Source organism: Pseudochaenichthys georgianus, chromosome 4 (genome assembly GCF_902827115.2).
Source record: "Pseudochaenichthys georgianus chromosome 4, fPseGeo1.2, whole genome shotgun sequence".
NCBI classification, from domain to species: Eukaryota; Metazoa; Chordata; class Actinopteri; order Perciformes; family Channichthyidae; genus Pseudochaenichthys; species Pseudochaenichthys georgianus.
In genome coordinates, this window is record NC_047506.1 from 22,437,804 (window position 1) to 22,458,077 (window position 20,274).

General features: G+C 38.3%; 1 protein-coding gene across 2 annotated transcripts; it reads right to left on the bottom strand.

Annotated features, from left to right (window-relative positions):
• Window positions 1-976: 976 nt before the first annotated feature.
• On the bottom strand, window positions 977-19,094 carry efcab7 (EF-hand calcium binding domain 7). Of its 2 annotated transcripts, none has more exons than XM_034081129.2 (13): window positions 19,024-19,094; window positions 10,503-10,714; window positions 10,208-10,294; window positions 9,660-9,861; window positions 7,204-7,325; window positions 4,890-5,031; window positions 4,490-4,599; window positions 4,164-4,327; window positions 3,733-3,866; window positions 3,468-3,616; window positions 2,471-2,680; window positions 1,812-1,919; window positions 977-1,579 (listed from the first exon to the last, which is right to left on the bottom strand). In XM_034081129.2, exons 2-13 carry the CDS (start codon window positions 10,578-10,580, stop codon window positions 1,499-1,501), a joined length of 1,587 nt encoding a protein of 528 aa, XP_033937020.1. In that variant the 5' UTR covers window positions 10,581-10,714; window positions 19,024-19,094; the 3' UTR covers window positions 977-1,498. The 2 variants fall into 2 exon arrangements, with proteins under 2 accessions (XP_033937020.1, XP_033937019.1); XM_034081128.1 differs by lacking the exon at window positions 19,024-19,094 and adding an exon at window positions 11,165-11,516.
• Between the last annotated feature and the right edge of the window lie 1,180 nt (window positions 19,095-20,274).

The window sequence follows — 20,274 nt, forward strand, 5'->3', positions numbered from 1 at the left end:
ATATTTGGATCCGATGAGATTGTGCAGGAGAGACACAGCTTTCTAACGATATCTCTGTTGACATGATGCACACAGCGGTCGCGGTACTTTATGTTATGTTGGAATGCTAACTTTTGGTGAATTTAGGAGACATCTACAGACGCAAATAGACAAACTATAGTAAAATTAAAAACACTTAAATGTGTATGTTGTACGTTTTCCTTCCAAAAGCCTGAAAGAAAACATGTTATAGAATCAAAATAGCACAAAATCTCAAAATTGACCAGTACTTGAAAAACGATGTTTTTGCCTGCCGTGTCTCGTTAAGTAAAGGGAAAAAAGCATGATTGATCATTTCAAAATAAAAATGATGTATGCATTAATCTAAATAAAAGGTCAAAAGATGTCTTTGACCATTTAACTGCTTTTTCAACAGCCGTTAAATAGTTAAGAGTTTAATGTGCAATAAAGTCTTAGGGCAAAGTTTAGTCTCTCTCGTCAGACATAAGATAACATTGAACCAAATATATTATGTTATGTGTCGCTGCCCCCACCCTCTGGAACTCCCTCCCTGCTGAAATCCGTAACGCCCCTTCTCTGAACATCTTCAAATCAACCCTGAAAACTCATCTGTTCAACAAAGCCCAACATTAACTCACTCTTCCCCCCCCTGCAATGTAACACTTCCATTTCTGCCACCTGTTTTATGTCTTGTCCTTATATGTTTCTTTGTTAAGCGACCTTGGGTTGATGAAAGGCACTATATAAATTAAAGTTATTAATATTATTATGTCATCAAATGTCTAAAAATTGGATTCTCGACCATCATTGTAGAATAGCATATCAAGTAGATGTTCAATCCACCATTGTTTCTTTTTATCCAAAACATCTTGCATTGTTTTGAGGAGAGCCGTTTCCTGTCTGATCACAGGGATTTTAAGTATCAAGGAAACATAATCCAGGGTTGCATTAAAAGAGTAAAACAAACAGATATCAGTAAAGGAAAATCCACGATGGGAATATTTTAATGACTAATAATTATATCTACATGAGTAAAATAATACATTTACAAAGTCAATCTTTTAAAACACAAGAAAATAAAATCGTAGAAAGTTTGTTTTTGTCTCTACGATTACATGACTTTAACATTCAAAAACTGTCACAATAATCTCCAATGTAATTGTGGTTGAATTCACTATGACAATCACCGATATTTAAAGGATACATTATGAATAAAATAGTTGTGTTATAATGGTAAATTACATTTCTCTCTTCATTAACAGAAACATGTTCACATTCAAAGGCACAACAATAGTTGCAAAACTATTACCATACTTTATGAAATACAGAGACTACCTCTTGCTGCCATTAGGACCATGGATTTATCAAGTCACTGAGCTTCTAAAACAACTATTTTGCCACAAGCCAGAAGTTCTTAAATTGTGGTGTCTAACAATTAAGGCTTTACAAAACAAGCTAAGCTATTAGAGTAGAGTAGATGATTGTTGATGATACAGCTTTACGTGCCGGGGAGCATGCTCTCTACACAGTTGTAGGTCCATTCCTGTCTCTCATTAATGGGCAGGGTATGTTGGCACACCTAAAAGACAGGAAATATATTTGTATTAGTATCCAAAACACCATATGTGCATTCCTTTACATTGGATTATATAAAAAATAATAAATGATTTTTATATCTAGAAAAAACGATCTAGAAAAAACAAGAAAACTATGCCTCTAATTTTCTCCAGTGTTCCTTTTATGGAACAATTGTAAAATAATGAATGATTTGTTATATTAACCACAACAGAAATATCAGGAAGAGTTTGTACCAGCTTAGTCCTGGCTGGCACCTCGACAGCAAACACACTCATGCCTCTGCTGCTGCAGCAGTTCCTGCTCTGCTCATTGTTTACATGGACAGTCACTTTTTGGTTGGCCTGCAACACAAGGAGAAACAAAGAGGACGGGTCACTTCACTGATCAGCTTGAAATCACAGAATATGCCGAATTGGACAGATAGACGAATAGTGTTGAAAAACATAATTAAGAATCAATAGTAAAAATGTGGTTTTGCATAAAAGGGGATCTATGTGAATGATCATGAGTGACACACATTTTAATGAAAAAATAATTGTACTATTCTACTCCCCACTCATAAACCCTAAAAAGCTACTAGTCTCACAGTTGATGATTTGTAAGGGAATGGGGAAACATAAAACAAAACAATGGACAAATCGACACATTCATGAAGGGGAAAAACTGCATAAATGTAACCACTTCCCCAGTTTAGTGGTTCCTCTGTATCACCAGGTCATTCTTTCTGAGTAGCTCCTGTTGCTATGAGAATCAATACGATGGCTGCATATAAATTACAAACAGCCTGAATGGTCTTTGCAGCCATTCACTGTAGACAAAATGTATACAACCCCCTTCTTTTGATGGAAAGCACATACATACAATACATATTCACACACATTGTGTGGTCTACCTTGTTGGCTATAAGGGAGGAGATCCTGTGTTCTCCTCTGTAAGTGTAGATGAAGACGTTGTCTTGTCCCCTCAGTGCTTTGGCCCCTGTCTTTGCTGTGATGGACTTCTGGAGGGCCTGGATTAGAAGCTTGGGCCCTGAGTCCAAACTGAGGGGCTGGATCGCCGGCTGAGTGCCTTCACAGTGAACATCCAACTGGACTGGGCATGCCTGATAGAGTGGGAGGTAGAAGAGTGGATTCAATATGTGAGTAGATATAAGTGAGATATTAAAAGCCTGGCCGTGTTTCTCCATATAGTAAAGCTGCCACTTAAAACAATGTCATTAGTGAAAACTAGCTTTACTGATCAGTCAGTTAAACTAAACGATTCATTTTCCTACAGAAAAATAAAGTTTACTAATTTAATTCAAGCTCATTTTCTTTCGACAAACTATAAGTCATTGTATAATGCAGCACAAAACAAAATGTAATCAAAGGATTACAATCAAAATTGATAAATGTAATGATTAAACTAGCAACTCCAACCTTATAAAAAGAGGGCTTGATTTTAAAGTCAGTAGTGCAAATGTCTTTTAAAGCCTTGGAATAAAATAATAATAATAATACATTACATTTATATAGCGCTTTTCCTGGTGCTCAAAGCGCTTAAAAAAGGTATATTATCTGTATATTAAACAAATTGCAACATGTTTATAGTGTAAAGGACAATAATAATCTAAAAATACAACTTAAATATTAAAATAAAAAATCTTGAATGCGTATTACAACCACTGCCTTTGCTAGTATCAAGCGTCTGCACGCTGAAGCTTTGGTCATGGAAATCAATTCAGCAGCTAGTTGTGTAGAATGGCTCATTGAATGTTGACATTTATTTTCTTAACAACTTTCAAATGTAAGCCCTGAATTAGAGCACATTAGAACATTATCAAGTCATTTCATATCAAAACCGATTGAAATCTGTGATTGTTTTAAGCGAGAGCAGCCATTTAAACTTGCCTCTACTAGCTCCAGCATTCGGTTGTAGCCCATGGCCTCCAGAGTGACCCACAGGTCTGCGGGGTCTCCATCTTTCTCTGTGGCCTCCATCAGGTTCAGCTCCATAAAACCCTGGCGCGTCAGCTGGTTCTTCCTCATATCGAAGTTCTCTGCCAGCCCCAACAGAAATAACGAAATTTTGCCCAAGTGCAAAATAATCGTTTTAACGTTCATTTCACGTTACCCTGGCCATACTGTGTATCAGTGCCATGCTGAGAATAATTACCTTTACAGACAGCCCAGGAATCCTTGTCACATTTCTCTCCACTGGTCCTCAACTCAAAGAAATTGTACTCTTCCAAACTAAGCAAACCATTTCCATCCAAGTCTATCACCTCAAAGATGTCGGACAGCACCTCCCTGTGGCACAAAGGGAGAAACACAGAAACATTTCTTAAATCACCCAGACAGACGACATTATTCACCTGTCCATTTTCTCAAATAATGTATCTCTCCATTTATTCATCCATTTATGTATCCTTTGCACCACTCTGAACCTTTTCTACAGGCCTGGATACACATGGGTGCTTTAAGTCACAGACTAAACTTCGTCTTTCTATGCTGAAGATCATTTTCAGGTATCTACATTTTTGTTGATTTTGGAATCAAACTTTGCAGTGTTTTTATATTGATATTTTAGATTGCGCAAACACTCACCTGAGTTCCCTGGTGAGGTCTAGTTCTCCTGTGTCAGTCCTGTAGACGAGCTCTATAGGTTTAATAGAAAGGCTTTTCTTACTTCTTTTCTTTAGTCTGCAGCCACTAGTGAAGGGAAGCAGGTAGTATGTCCCAGCATCCAATTCTCCTTTCCAAACATACTTCTGTGGGAACAAAGGAGTAGCAAAGTTAGACACACTAAGTTTCAAGTTTCAACACACAAACTCAGAATGAAGCGTCATTATGAATATAAGTAAATGTTTAGTCCATGTACACACACACACACACACACACACACACACACACACACACACACACACACATACCTCTTTCTCTTTCGTCTCGGTGAAACACACTAAAGTTGAGTCCTCTTTGGTTTCACCAGCTGACGTGACGAAAAGAGCTGTGTCCACTGTCATCCATGAAGAAGGCAAGTCTGAAAAATAACACAAGATTTAAAGGCTTTGACTAGATCATAAAAAACAAAAACGTTTTGCCTACTAAGTGGATCGAAGAAAACATAACCACTCAATACATCAATAAACACTATATACAAACCTTTTTATATAACCTATAGGACAAACAAAGAGGCCACTTGTATGCAGGCTTAAGTATTCCTTTCTGATTGAAACATTTAAGATAGCTTTAATAACAATACAGTATTAACTTTTTAACCATTTAATGCTTTTTTTCTTGTTTAAGTGTGATAGAAAACAGTGGCAGTACCGAGTCCATGGCTGAGGCTGAGTGGTTGGATGGTTAGGTAGACGGTGGTTGTCTGGGGAAGGTGGAGCTGGTACTGCAGAGAGCTGATACTCCCATCATCCTCAAGGAAGAAACAGCCCTTCATGTAACTGTGATGCCAGTCCTGGAAACATTTATTACATTTCTGCTTAACAACAGCCCGAGTGAATCCAAACAAACAAATATATTCTAGCAAGTAAAGTAGGAAAATAATGATTTCCCAGACCCAGTTTTTTTAAGCCCTTTGAAGTATTACAGACACAGTATATCATGTTATGCGTAGCCTAATATATTCTTGTTTAGTGTGGTCTCTGATTAGTACTTGACACAACCCCAACAAACTGTTTTGCTGCTTGACAACCAAATGCATCTATTCATTGAACGGAAACCAAAACTAATTTGCAGTTCCTATTAAAAGAAGGATTGATCTTGTGACAGGGGAAGTATATTTTGGCATGAAAAAGCAAATTAAGCAGTCAATCATTACAGTGAGGTTGCTCAATGATTAACAGAAACTGCCATTGTAATAATTACCACTCCAACCTTCAGGGGGCATATTCATTATAACACAGTTCACGTCACAACACTTGTTATACTCCTGCTGATCCAGAGGAGGGCAGGAGTGTCACACTGTGCTTCTGCTGGAGAATGAAGTAAATCTCCCTGTAGGACCTGATATGGCAAATTAGAGTCCATTTAACTTTTATAAATACAGCCTTTTCAATCTTTGGCCCACGGTCATTCCAAATCATCAAGAGGCTACTTTGGCAATATTTATGAACCCTAACATTCCTCTCATTTTGAAATCTTGTTGTTCCTTTCTCTGGCAGCACAACTGAAATGAGGTAATAAATTGAAATTGAACAGGAACATCAAAACAAGGAAGTTTTCCTTCCACTCATTGGAGACACATTAAATGAAAACACAGTTGGTGTGGACACACAGTAAGAGGGCACCGAGGGCCGAATGGGTCTGGAACAGGCTGTATTTCCTTTTAGTGGACACATAAATCACCAAGTTAAACAAAGAAAGTACAATAAAGACGGAGCATGTCACTCCCTTAAAGAAAAGCCATTTCCTCAAAGTATTTATCTTGGGCTGAGGCATACAAGATCAAACCATAACACTTCAGTGGTTTGTCCAGACAATATTAAATGAGGGAAATTGCCATGGGCACCCATCAACTGCTTAAAGACATCAGAATGAATGCCCCCATAGAGAGAGGGCCAGCCTGCAGACTAATACAGCCGCTGTCACCAGCTCCAGCCACAGCTTTGATTTACTGCGACGCAGAGGGTCACCAAACCAGACACAAAAACACTCTCACATTTAAACCATGACGTTCACCTTCCTTTTTTATAATGCTAACCTATGTGTAAAACAAATCCTTGGAATTAAGAATAGTCCTCTCTGGTTATTTGTGTAATCATGACGACAGATTTGCATCCCACAAGTCACACATACACAACCACAACAAATCACTGCCTACCCTCCACTACCCCCCCCCCCCCCCCCCCAATTATCAGCCTGTGGCAATATAGCAGCCAATAAAGCAGAAGTTCCCTCAGAGGTAATCTCTGGACACACATTCTTTTTCCTCCGTGATGTTTGGCCCTTTCCAATCTCAACACAGTGCCTGGACCTCAGAGATGGAGCAGGAGGCTGTTATTTTTATTTAATTATTTTTCTTGCTGTAAAGCAAACCAGCCGAGGTTAAGCCAAAAAGAGTGAAAACAAAGAGCGTGGGATCGATACAGTGTATATCTTTCCACCCTGGGCTAAATGTGCCCATCACAAACACTGGGTAACATGGTCCCTGCTATAGAGCCTCTCACTGGACTCAACATACTAACATGTTCATGTTCATGTTTATATAGTGATGCCACAATCTAGTTAATCTTACACAACATGTCACATGTCATCCAACACCATTGATAAAAACCAAGTAATATACATTTTTTTCAAATAATAAAGCTGTTTTCATACCCCTTTTTCCACCATATCTACATTTTTCTGTGCCAAATGGAGGATGAAAGACAAAAAAAGCAATAGATTAAGAGAGATGTTGTTATATTTGGTCTTTCATGGCTGGAAAAACATGAGTTTAGAAATATAGAAAGGCTGGAGGGCTTAAGCAAAACTCAAAACCGCTATCTTCTGCTACATTTAAAAAAATTATAGTCAATTAATCTTACATTTAATTGACGGATGGATTTAAAATGAAGATATTCTTTGGTTGTAGATCGGACTGTAGCATGAATACAAGACATACTTATAACTATGAAGGGGGGGTTACCTGTAAGCCTGAAGGCTCTGGTATTTTGCTGGCCTTATTTGTGCTGGATGTCATAGTGATGGAGTTTGACAAGGATGACCGTCTGCTGCGAGCGGAAGAAGGACGGGAGGATGATCGGCTGTCTGAGACACACACAAACATAAACACTCACATAGTTAAATGCTGACACAAAAACAGATGCAAAAAAAAGACCCTAAATAATGCTAAATAAATCAAGATGATGCAACAGAACAGACTGACTGGCAGATAAGTACAGCCCTCCTCTCTGCAAACAGTAAACACACGTTTAAAAGAGAGATGAGGTGCGTAAGATAATGGACACTGTAATCAGTCTTCTCATAAAGTCTGTCCCAAGTTCAAGTAAAGATGGCTACTTTGCATTTAGTTTGTGAAAAAGTGTGATCTCAAGTGAAAATCCCTTTTAATTAATTATGGAGACCTTTTAAATCACAAATGGCATAACAGCAACGCCTCATATCCATTATCTCGCACAACTTTTCCCCCTAAACTCTAATTGAAGCCAGAAAATATCAATTCTCTAATGAGGGCTCTGATTGTTTCCAAGCCGAAGTAATGTGATTGGTTTAGAAGCAAATTATCGCAGCAGAGAAATAAATAGACCCACTGTCATGGTATTTGTGATGGATCTATTTTGTATTGATGGCAGTATTTTAATCTAGAGGAGCAAAGTGTAGCTGTTGTGTGAATGTGGACAAAGATGCAAAGAAACATGGGCCAACAAAAGCTTCAATGTGAGTTTATACTGAATGTGAGTATGTTGTGTTAGCCCTAGTGGCTACTGGCACTGAAAACTGCAAATATTGAACTTGATATTGAAAGCAGACCAATTATCGGAGGACCACCACGACAATTCATCAATTGTTCTGTCTGTTTTCCAAAACCTGTTTGATACCTTACACCTGATGTGGTTATACCTGCTAATTAATCTGTATCTAATCAATTATTTGCATAACAAATAGCCAACAAAAACCCATCTTCCATATATTTATAACACAATTCTCAATGTTTTATGGGTTTATACCTGACAAATGTTGGTGCAAATGAACAGTCAAAACAGTTTTTGAGCTCCAAGAATAACCCATTCAACATGTGTGATCACGTCGCAGCTGGTGTTAGGGCCGTGTTAAAATGTAGCGGGTATAGATCAATACATGGGAGAGGCACAGTAATGTGATAATCCCAACTACTATGTGGGAGCTCATTTGTTTTTGCAGCGGTGGTAGACTGGGCCCTCCTCTCGACCACCGTCTAATCCCTCATCATCTCCCCAGTGAGAAGTGGTGGAATCCTCCAAATCAATAACATGAACATGGACTGACCACTTAAATCAACCCCATCTATCTTCCCACTGTGGGCCTGTCCCTGGCTCGCTCATCCAGAATCCCTGTTCCTCCCTTTGCCCTGGAAAACTGGCAATAAGGCCAGACTTCTACATACACCTTCAACTGGCTGATTGGGCTGTCTTTAAAAAACACTCTGTAGGTTTATCATCAACAGTTGTGGAATAGAGAAGCTGAATTGATGCAAGTCCTTGTTTGTTTAAGCAATTTTTGTTTTTGGACAATAGTTCTAACTCCAAAACCATAGTTGAAAGGCATCATATATATCAGCATATGGAGCTTTTGTCAATCTCCTAATGGCAGAAGTGATTACCCAAATCACAACGCTTTACAGTCTCCTCCTACCAAACAAGCGGCCCTAATTGTGTGGCTATTATGATGTATGGACTGTCTTAATGAGGTGATTTGTCACAGGGGAGTGAAAAATCGATCAATAACAGAGAGCTATTATTTATTCATCAAATCTAATCGGTGAGGCGTATTGGGGCAGGCAGTGTGTATGGGTGCGCAACTATGAATTGGGACCTGGAGTATACATGATGTGCTTTAGCCATTGGCTACTACATTGGACCTGTAGATTGTGTTGCACAAATCGCCATTATGTTATGGAGTCATACACCATTAAGATATTCCATGAGTCTGCTGGATATACTTTGATCACTACCTGGACACTGAGAAGAATAATGTCTACTAGTGATAAAAACAGATTTTGTTTTATTATTATTATTAATATTAATCTTTGCTTTGCTTTGTATGTGTTCTTTTAGTAGTGTCCCTTTACCTTTTTGTCATTTAATTCAGGTGAGAAATCCAGATTAGGGATGTTGATATTTAAATCAGGAAGGGAATTCTATGAGATATAGTCAGAAGTTAAATATAAAGATATTAGATTTGAATATGTCAAAAACGTAGATATAAATATGTAACAGTGTCTGTGAAAGTGTTTTGGGCGGGAAGAAGAGCACTTTTAAAGTAAAAAGGAATTGCTTCATGTATTTAACGTAAAAAAACCACCATACCGAACTATTCAAACATGTCTGTCACAATTCAGTGGTGGTTCATTTTATGTTACATTATTCTGGGAAGCACCAGTACCTTTCTTAAGTGTGGTGTCTGATTCTGCCCGGGGTGTTTCTGGAGGCTGAGGGAGAGTTGCTGCTGCTGATGACACTGAGCTCTTTGGAGGGCTGTATGACTGACTGCCAAAGTTTTGTCTCTTCAGCTTGGCATTAGCCTCGAGCCTCTCCAAAGCAGCCATCTGACACTGCTCTACAGTAGACACAAGCAATCTGCAGAACTGGCAGCAAGAGGAAAGCAGAAGTGAGGGGATGATACATGAGGACATTCTAAAGTAAGATGCAGGGTCAGAGATACTGTATATCTTAGATGGAGGTTACAATATGACACTAAATAGAGACAATATTGGATCAAATCCTATACTGCTTCAGTGTTTCCCCTAGGATGGAGTCATAGCAGCGGTGCTAAGGCACGCGGGCCCAGCAAAATGTGAGCGTGGAGCTGCAACGCCGCTATTTGTATATAGGGGAAACACTGTGCTTTTGTTCCTTATACTACTGAATTGGACAATTGTGTTACACAGCAGTGGCAACAGCATTATAATCAACGTTCTAGTTCAAACTTACTTCTGCATAGTCCAGTTTGCCATCTTTGTTTATGTCAGCCATTGAGAAAATAGCATTCACCTCTTCAGTGGTCATTTTCTCACCTCTCTGGAAGATTCAACACATTTTCTTTAGTAGTAACGACATTTTCTTTTTCATTTTAACGTGAGTCAATTATAGATTTTAAGCCGTTTATGGTAAGGCAGAGTTCATCAAAAATAAAACATTATTGGGTCAATTGTTGCTGAGCTAGCTCAGTTGGCTAATTATATATTATTAAATTAAATCAGTAGTTCAAATATTTGAGTGTACTCACCGTGGTAAGGGCTTTCTCCAGTTCACTGTGTGAGATGTAGCCATCACTGTTAACATCCATCTTTTTAAAGGCTCTCATTAGCTCAGTTTCTTCAGTTTTCTTCTCGCTTTTAAGAATCTCAAAGAATTCATCAAAGTTCAGTTTGGAGGTTCTCGGGGTCCAGTATTTATTGAGAGTTGCGTGTGTTGGGTTTCTACCAGCCTGCTGAAGAGCTGAAAAGGATCAATTGGAAATAATATTGAAACAACAACTTAAGTATCAAAGGCTGAGGACAACCAACAATAGTACAAAGACTGTTTATGTTTTTACAGCTTTCTGACATTCCTTTTAAATGATATGTATGCAATTCAAAAAATATAAAATCCCTCACAATTAGTTTCTTTAGTGCACAATGTAACAACCGTGCCAACTTTGGATAAAAGCGTCGTAACATGTAATGTAACTACAAAATTACACTTTTACTGTTTGTGTCTCCTGAATGATACACCAACAGGTCACTTGGGTTTAAGAGTTACAAGAGTAATCAACCCTAAAACTACTTTCTCTTTCAGCTGGAAATTGGAGCAACAATACTTGATTTCATCTACTGATACCTTTTCAGAGGTGTTTATCTAGCTAACATTATGCTAAGTAGTATAGTTAATATTATAAAGTTAGCTTACCACGACATAACTGCTGTTTCGAAGAGATATTTGTCAAACTTGATCTAAATACAGCTAGATATGCGGCTCTGCAATGCACGTAGAAAGCCTCATCTTCATCAGAAGGAACAGGCGTCTCCTGGAAAGACATCTTTGGGAGAAGAGATGTCACCTTTAGCTAGCTAATTTAGCACTCTGCAGCTTGAAAACCGTAAGATAGCGAGAGATTGCAGCTAACTGCAATGCTATTAGCTTTACATTGTCATCACACCGTAACACTCAACTGATTCCATGCAAGATATTGCGTTGAGCATTGACATTTGCCAAACACCGTTGCTATGCTATCCTGCTGTATGTTGCTAGGTAAACAATAACTCATCGGTGTTCACCTAAAACGACTCGGAAGAAACACCATTTATTTTCCACGTTCCTGCTAAAACTGAATGTCATTCTATATTAGACCATTTGATATGATACAGATACAAATAATGTTTGAAATATAAAATACGGATTTATATTGCATTTAGAATGTGTATTGGGTTGTTTGAATCGTTTTTGCAATGAAGAGACGCGCGGAACTATATGTAGGACATTCTATGTTTTACCCGAGCTGTTTGAGTGTAACAATAGAGCCAGATGCACACATTTGAAACTACAGTTTAAATACCGTGAGTATATTTTACTGTATTCTTTATTATATGTTTCATGATAATTAAGTTTCTACATGACACCAACAACAGAGTTCTCCCTGACAAACACTTACATCACAGACTGTTGACATAAGCTTCATAGTTAGTTTGTGTCTGACTTCTGTAGTACTCTACTCCAAGACTGAGGACTGGGTGCCTTTAATTCCAAGGGTTTGCTGTGACCCCATACATATGTTTTACATGTTTTTCTTGGCTTCAATTCCCCCCCCAATAATAACAATTTCTTTCTGGTATTGAAATGGGAATTTCACTGAAAGTTTACCTGTTTCTTATTCATTATCATGATAATATGTAAATGAGACAAAATAGGCCTAGTGAAAGGACATTTTGCTGCATGATATTGATTATGTTTTATTGCTGAAGTTTAACACAACTTTCCTTTATTGTACCTTTATGTTATATTATAGGCATGAGCTACAGATGAAACATAACTGTTGTATCCATGCTTGGTCATAGTGCTCAGTCTATTTACATTAGTTGGCTTATTGGTTGGATTAAGAATGTCCTATCTGAAAAGGGCAATCTTAACGTTAAATGCCTCTTTCACAGAGGACATTTTGAGTTGTCACAGTAGAAACAGCACAGGTGAAAATGAAATAGTGGCCAAATTCTATTTAGCTTCTTTGGTTTCAGGCTCCAGGTATTGTACATGCTGGCTGGCTGGAACAGTTGAATAGAACAGAGCTCTCGTTAGTGTTATTAGTGACACCTGTGCTTTTCCTTAAGTCAAGAATTCTGCTGTGAGAAAAGCCTATGTGGCCTTACAGCAGGTATAATCATACTTAATTGTTTGTTCAGTATGCAGTACATACTGATTGAGTATTGTCAGGGAATAATTTCGCCCTGCATGTTTACCTTTTTGCCCTCTGATGCAGCTGACCAACCTTGATCAGCCGTTATCTCCCTTAAGGAGGGGCTGCCCTAGCAAGTTGTTGTTGTTGTTACCAGTTTATGACCGGGCAACTCTCGGTGAGAGATAGTTATTGTTGTGGGACACCTGGAACACATCCTTCTCGGGTGTAGATGACCCCGAGCCATAAGAGACAAAAATGTGATTCATTGTCCTCAGCTGTTTAGTCTATCTATTGAAGAATGTTGATTATTACACTCTGAACTAGTTAAAACCTGGAACTACAGGAGGGTTCTTCAGAATTGATTGTGGCATCTCTACCGTATGGTCAAACCGTGGCCCGTGACTTGTCTTGTGAATTCTCCGGCCGAAGCTCCAAATAAACCGTCAGTGTTTGCCATCAAAGCTCCAGCTCTCCTCGTGTCTCTCTGAGTCCTGTTTCCAATTGCTTCAGAAGTTTCCACCACAAGTATGTAGTAATTTACTTTAACTCATATCACGCTTATTGTAATCCGTTTTTTTTGTACTGTTCCATGGCCAGTCAGTAACATGCAAATCTGCCAATGTACTCTAGATTGTGTAACTAAGGATGTGGTGCTTCCTACAGAGATTGAAAAGTGAATTCCCATACTATTTATTTCATCAATTGGTTATACTGTAGGCTGCACATTATTATTTATTTGTTACTGCCAACAATCAATATCCATAGACCCAAAGTAGAGCACAGAGTTAAAGGGTTACAGAGAACTCCCTTTTACGAGTTGCTATATTTCAATTGCCACACTTTCCTGATGGTCATAGTGACATATCAGAATTTAATGACAGGAGACGCGGGATGACGGAGATCCATCACTGGCCAAATTATCAGTGATTTACATAGCACTAAAAATAGTTGTATAAGAGTCACTTAACACAAGAACCATTTCCTTAGTCAAGGCAGACATTTGGTGTCTGGCACATCCATCAAGACAAGCATTAGTTTTTAATTTTATAGTGCTGTCACTAATGCGTTACATGAGCTCGATTTACAGTACATTCATAATACTCACTTGGTTATGTCATATTAGGGTCATTTGAGGCATAGCAGTGTTTTAATTTATTGTTCATTTCAAAACAAGTTTAATTGTGCTTGGAGAGGAAAAGTGAATTTAAAAAAGATCGCCAGAACAAAAACAGATAAACTTCCAACCCATGAAACACAAAAGTATGTCAAAAAACAAAAAATTGAAATAAACTATACAATACAATAGTTAAAGAAATAACGTTGACACCAGGGTATTTTAGATAAGCAACGCTAATGCTAATTATAGGCAATTGTTTGGTCCATAACAACAATTCGGGATGAATACGTTTTTCAATGTTTGGGTCTTGGATTGTATCTGTTATTCCATGTGTTTTTTAATCGTCTTCGGCCTCATTCAGGCACCACCACCTAACTGCTTTTAATCCACTAGTAACTGATCAATGAACTGTATGATAGCCAACATATAGAACAAGTCAATATGAGTAGTTATGTGTAGACCTTTAAAAAGTCATCTATGTTTAAGGTTTCAATATTAAAAGCAGTTATGTATTTATTTATAAAATCACACTGTGAGAATTTAATATGTATACTTCTGAACATGTCATTGTGCCTTCCTCATTCCCAATCTCTTTTGCTTTGACCAGATTGGACTCCTTGCGATCTAAACTGGAACCATGGGTGGATGGATTCATCAAATCCAGGAAAGAGCTGGAGGAAATTCTTGTGAGAAAGACATTTTCTTTGGTCTTAAATCTCTGCAATAGGCGGAAATGTCTCTGACTCTATCATATCTAGAGACTGAGAGCTGATGGGTTTTTTATTACTTACTGAATATTCACTTCTGACATGGCTTTTCCTTTCACAATACATCTGCTTTTTTTTTTTAATCTTTAGCTCATTAATTTACAGCTTTCGTTTGCCTTATTCCACCATTTCTGTTTTTCTTTTCTGGTCTTTCCATTTGATCCCATTGATCCTTTATTTTTGATTGTCAGCAGAGGGCAGCAGTGAACAAGGACGTTTCTTAGATCTACAACAGACCTGAAGACTGAGCAAGAGCGACACGGAGAGCAGAGTGAGTACAATGTTGAATATGAAAGTCAGTCAGAAAGGTTCATTTTACTGACCCGCCTGGATCTGAAATACATGAACAAGTTGTGAAATATATTCTGTGGTTATTTATGGCATCAAATAGAAGGCACTCGTTTTGGGTTATGCTTTCTATATTACTCAACATTTTTAAATGGCATTTGTATCTGGTAATAAACCTACAACAATGTTTGAGTATCCAACAATCCTTTATTGTTTAACATTCATGTGATATTATGCTCTATGTCATCAAGATAAACACACCTACTCCACATAACTGGAATTGTATTACATTGATCAGTGAAAGGCTTTATGGCTGCATGCAAGCAGAGCTGAGGGTTGATCAATATCACAAGATTTACTGAAGATTAAAGCTCTCATGCATGTTTGAAGATGCATGTAAATATTCCACACTTACAGTATTTAATTTAAGGCCACATTGTGGGTCTGTTGGACGTTTTGAACATAACGTTTGTAAATGTTATAGGGGATAATGCAAGTACAAATATGTGCAGCTTACCTTTTTGCTTATATAAAGACTGTTTTTGTTCACAATATGTTTTAATGACATCTTTACGAATGGCACCATGTAGTCAATTGACCTTATCTCTAGGTCTTTTTAGTGTTGTGAAACATTTAAGTGCCAATTGTTTGGTTGATTTTCAAGTTGAGCATAATAACAAGTGTAGTCACGAGGCCATTTCATTTCCCAAGGACAATCCCCTCTGCTACTATTTCACCATTCGATTAGCTTCTCCCTGCATCTTCTTTGCTACTTAACATTAACAGCATCAATGGATGCCTGTTTCATTTGTCCAGACTATCGTGTGCTTTGCGACCCTTGCAGAAAAACAACATTTTGTTATGGATACACAAACAAGTCAATGAGTAGATTTCCTAGGGATACAATTAATTGGATTATTTTAGGCACATATTATGCCGGCAGCAGAGCAATTCTTGTGATCCAATCATACAATGGTGACTTGTGGAATATGAATGGAGGGTATTGTTAGGAGGCGAGCTTGTTTTCCGATAAGGTTGTCAGAAATTATTTTAATTAGTTCCAGTAAGGGAGCTGAACATACATGATGCATTGTGGATCCACACCCCAGGAATGTCACATTTTTGTCACATGGTGGATCCGTGAAATGTATCAGTTTTGCATAAGCCTCCTTACAACAACAGACTTCACAATGTCAGGGCAGATAGATGTGGGATTGAATCGGCCCTCTATGTGCATTGAGACACACATTTTAAGTAAACAAACTGTTATTCAAAGCTGCCGAAGAGTTCTGGCCTATATCAGCTGGGAGCGTGAAATCCAGACAGATGACGTTGATGGTATCTTTAAGCATGATCTTGCACTAGTGTAAAATGTTTGTTTAGAGTTGCAGCTATGGCGTTAAGGCTTTGGGTATATGTGAAACCCTTTGAACAAGGCTGTGTGCTTTATGAAGTCATGGGAATGTACTATTATGTGCTGGTGGTTCTCTTATCTTGAATTACAAGGAAATCATATTGCATTATTGTGTATCAAAGCTATTAATATGAAGACAAGTACAAAAAAAACAAGATTTATCATACACGATATACTACAGTGAATCACGAGAATATACAGTAGTTTTTCATAATTTCCCACCATAGCAGAGGTTTCTTAGAGGTGCTAAGTAGTGATTGATTTATAGATAATTTGTAATGAACTGTTTTCCACTTATAGACTCAATACCCAAAGAGATGCATATTTTACACTCCCTCTACATACTTTATGAAAAAACTCAACTTAACGTGAGCGCTCAGAAGTTAATTTGCTTAACATATAAGCATGTGGAGCGACTGAGGCCCTTTTATGATTTCAAGCCCACATTACCTGAGGCATGCTGAAAGGGCAATTGGTTTGGAGGAAGGAATAGATAAGATCAGTGGGACTCGAACCAATCTGTTCTTCTATCCAGCACCTAGTTTTTATTTTTGGGCAAATATTTTTTTTAAATACACAGATTGCACTCATTTGCAGTACTTGTTTTTTTCCGCTACACACGAGGAAACAATCTGTTGTTTGTTTTAAAAAATATGTTTATCCCCTAACAAACATACAACCCATTCATAATAGGATAATGGATGATGGTAACAAATGAGAAGATTCACAATGTCAGCATCTCACCCAGAATGTCTGGTTAAACAGCAACATCTGCTTGTTAACATAGACTGTTGGTCACACCAGAAGCTGTAGCTGTAAGGCTCCTGTGTTTCTCAAAGTCTCAAGTGTTTGACTTAATACTTTACATGATTTCATCTTTCATGAGTCTCACTTTAAACACAGTACATTTTGGATCCTTGAGTTTTGTCTGCACTTACAAGTATGGTTAAATACATCTTTCATGGCAGCCACCAGGAAGAGCCCTTTGCATGTTCAGCCTCCGGACCCCTGACTCTCCTCTCTGAGGTGCCAAGCCGAGCCCCCCCATGACCTCCACCCCACCCAGGCAGCTGAGTAAATCCACAAGGACATTTTAACCTTGAAGGTCAATCCTCCAATCCTGCTTCTCCTCCTATGTCTTATTTTTCCCCTTGTACTTTCCTTGTCATCCCCTTTTTTCCACCTTATGCTGTGATAGTTAAAACTACGTTTTCCCTCAGAGTGAGAGTGCAGTTTTAAGAAGCGCTTACGACCGTCCTTTAAGGTTAACAGAAGTTTCAGTAAAAAGAAGTCACTCTTTGTGAGCAATCAGGCTTGGGGCGAGCATAAATCCTCTGGGTATAGTGGCGGCATTACAAATACCCAGAGCGCCTGTATGTGCTGATGACTACAAAATTGAAAAAGAAAGGCCCTAATAATTCTGAGGCAAGTTTCCCTCAGCAGTGGGTATTGATTATTTGTGTGCGGTGAGAGATTTGGAAAATTCAATTAAAGGAGTTGTGCAAAGGATTCATAAATTCAGCCCCTCCAACCCGTATCGAGACATGGTTATGTTCTAAATCAATGCTGCACTTCACAATATATTTTCTTAGGAACATAAAAATAAATAACATTTAAACAGTTCTGCTTACCGCAGAAACACATTTTATTTTCTCTAAAGCTTTTTAGTAACAGCCACGTACTGACTTGTGCACATCTTCAGGGTGGCAACATATTTTTATTGCAGTTTTATCATAAGAAAATCCTATATTATATGAATTTTGAGATGACAAAATGAGGAGAAAGGGGACGGCTCAGCAGTGTAAAAATTGATCAGGCCATAGATGGGGGCCACGATGGGGAAGATTTGTATGTCAGCAGTAATGGGCTGTATTAAAAAGATAATTCCTTAAGATGTCATAAAAGTGATGGGGCCATGTCGCAGGTGGCGGGCCCCCGGCCCAGGCGGCTCCCAGACTCTGGCACATCAATCCTAGCTGGCCTCACGGACAGATGCCACCTACCCACCGGGAGTTTTATGCTTTCTGATTGAACACATGGTTGCAATTAAAGGGGGGAGTTGTATATTAGACTGTTTTGGTCCAAGAGAAGCCGCTGGTCTTCGATCGACACCGTGGGCTGCAGAGTTTTCAATCTTTTCAGGCGTGATTTCTGATTTAGTGATTGCATTTTATCTTGGTGTGCAACAAATCTACTTCCATGTTTCTTTGAAATATTAACATAGCAAGCACATATATATTTATTTATTTCAAGATGTAGTTGAAGGTTGAATGAAAAACGTATTAGAATTATTAAAGGATGAGATTTAAAGATTGAAGTTGAGTTTTCATTAAATTACTTCTTGCTCAAATTTGTTCAAATCTTTTGGCTTTACATTTTTTTTTGCACTTACTTGACACGTCTGTTGCCTTAATTATCACTATCACAATAATTGACATTAATATTTTTAACTACACACTTTTTAAAATATATTATATATATTGTTTGTGTTTTCTGAATACATGTGGTTTCTATATATTTCTGAAGTCCATGATGGGCTATTGTTAATTTTGAATTATTGAATTTATTATCAACACTGGCAGAAATTCATTTCCATGAATCTTGGTTTATGGAAAACATCCCTCGTGTTAACTCTCTTCTTTATGAACATTCAGTCCTGACAGTGATGGTGCTGTGTGTAATATCACTGGGTGCCAGTGGGGTTACAATCATGTTTTCCTCTCCCATATTCCCCAGGTTTTTGTTAGCAAGGCATCTCAGCTGTTGACAGCTAATAGAAGTGCTCCTCACCTCTTTTGCGTATGATCCCGCGGAGATAAGGCAGGAAATAAATGTGGAATATGTGCTGTCAGTTGAGAGGCTGAGATGTCTTGGAATCCGTCATTCATCATGTGCGGGAGAAGTGTCTGAAACGCTGCAAGCGAATCCTCTGACATGTTAGACCCGGTCTACTCTGCCTGGCAGCTGACAAATGTTGACTCTACATTAACCACAATGCTGCAACGCTGTGCAAATAATGTTCTTTCAGATGGCAACCCGTATCCCCTTTATGGCTGAAACTATGCGATCCTCCCCACCTGTGCAGTTTAACACCTTTGAAAAAGTAAATGTGGGGGGGCAAACAGTCTTGCACAACACAGTAGCCTCTTTATTTGGCAGTGCCTGGGAAGGCCGAGGCCTCTCACTGCCCGAGTCGACCAAAGCAACAGCTGGTGTTCACAGCAACATTTCCTATTTCTGCCTAAGGTGGATCGTGTAACTCTCACTTTATCACCCTTAGAGGCCACGTGAAGGACAAAGCCAGCACGCTCATAAACAAAACTAATGTTTGGATACTGGCCCCTTTGGAGATTGATAGAAGGATCTGTGGTGCTCTTAACGGCCCCCTTACCACCAGGTACATCAAAACAATCTCTTAACTATGCCAGCAGTTTTCGCAATAGATTGGGATCCAAAACTGTTACCTCTTCTTATTCCTTCTAGTAAAAATATTAATTATCTGGGGTCTCTTTGGGAGATTTTCTTCGTCCTCCATGTAGCCAATAGGGTACAGTATCTACTTCCTCTGCCTGCCTCAAGTCTGAGGGATAAGAGCCAAAGAAACTGGGGAAATGCATGCTGTATAACTAGTCAGAAAGAGGGGGTGACACAAGCCTTATTGTCACTGTGGGAATTTTCTTCCAACATAGGAAACACATTAACTTGATATTTTATCAGAATATTTTATATATCTGAGTTTCCAATTGCAAACCTAAACCGTCAAATCACCAAATCAGTGTTGGTGCAACCGGACAAAGTGACTTGCTTTATTGCGTGTAATATTGTGAAGGTTTATTATTATTCTTTGATGTGACTAGGAGTTTGTCACATTGTCACATACTACAGTGTATTCCCTTTGTTGGTCTGGTTATTATATAGGTTTTCCTTAATTGATTTATAATATATTATAATACTATTCATGCTTATTCCATTTGCCAATTATATTTTCATAATTGTATAAAGTCTATACCAAATGTCATAAAGAAGTTTCAAATTGCCTAA

What these genes read in the sequence shown, in the direction of transcription:
- efcab7 (XM_034081128.1), bottom strand. Translation starts at nt 11,294, where the DNA reads ATGTCTTTCCAGGAGACGCCTGTTCCTTCTGATGAAGATGAGGCTTTC. An exon ending in TTCCTGGGCTGTCTGTAAAG is followed by an intron (nt 3,617 to 3,732) that starts GTAATTATTCTC and finishes TGGGGCTGGCAG; the next exon opens with AGAACTTCGATATGAGGAAG. An exon ending in CCTCCCTTATAGCCAACAAG is followed by an intron (nt 1,920 to 2,470) that starts GTAGACCACACA and finishes CTTGTGTTGCAG; the next exon opens with GCCAACCAAAAAGTGACTGT.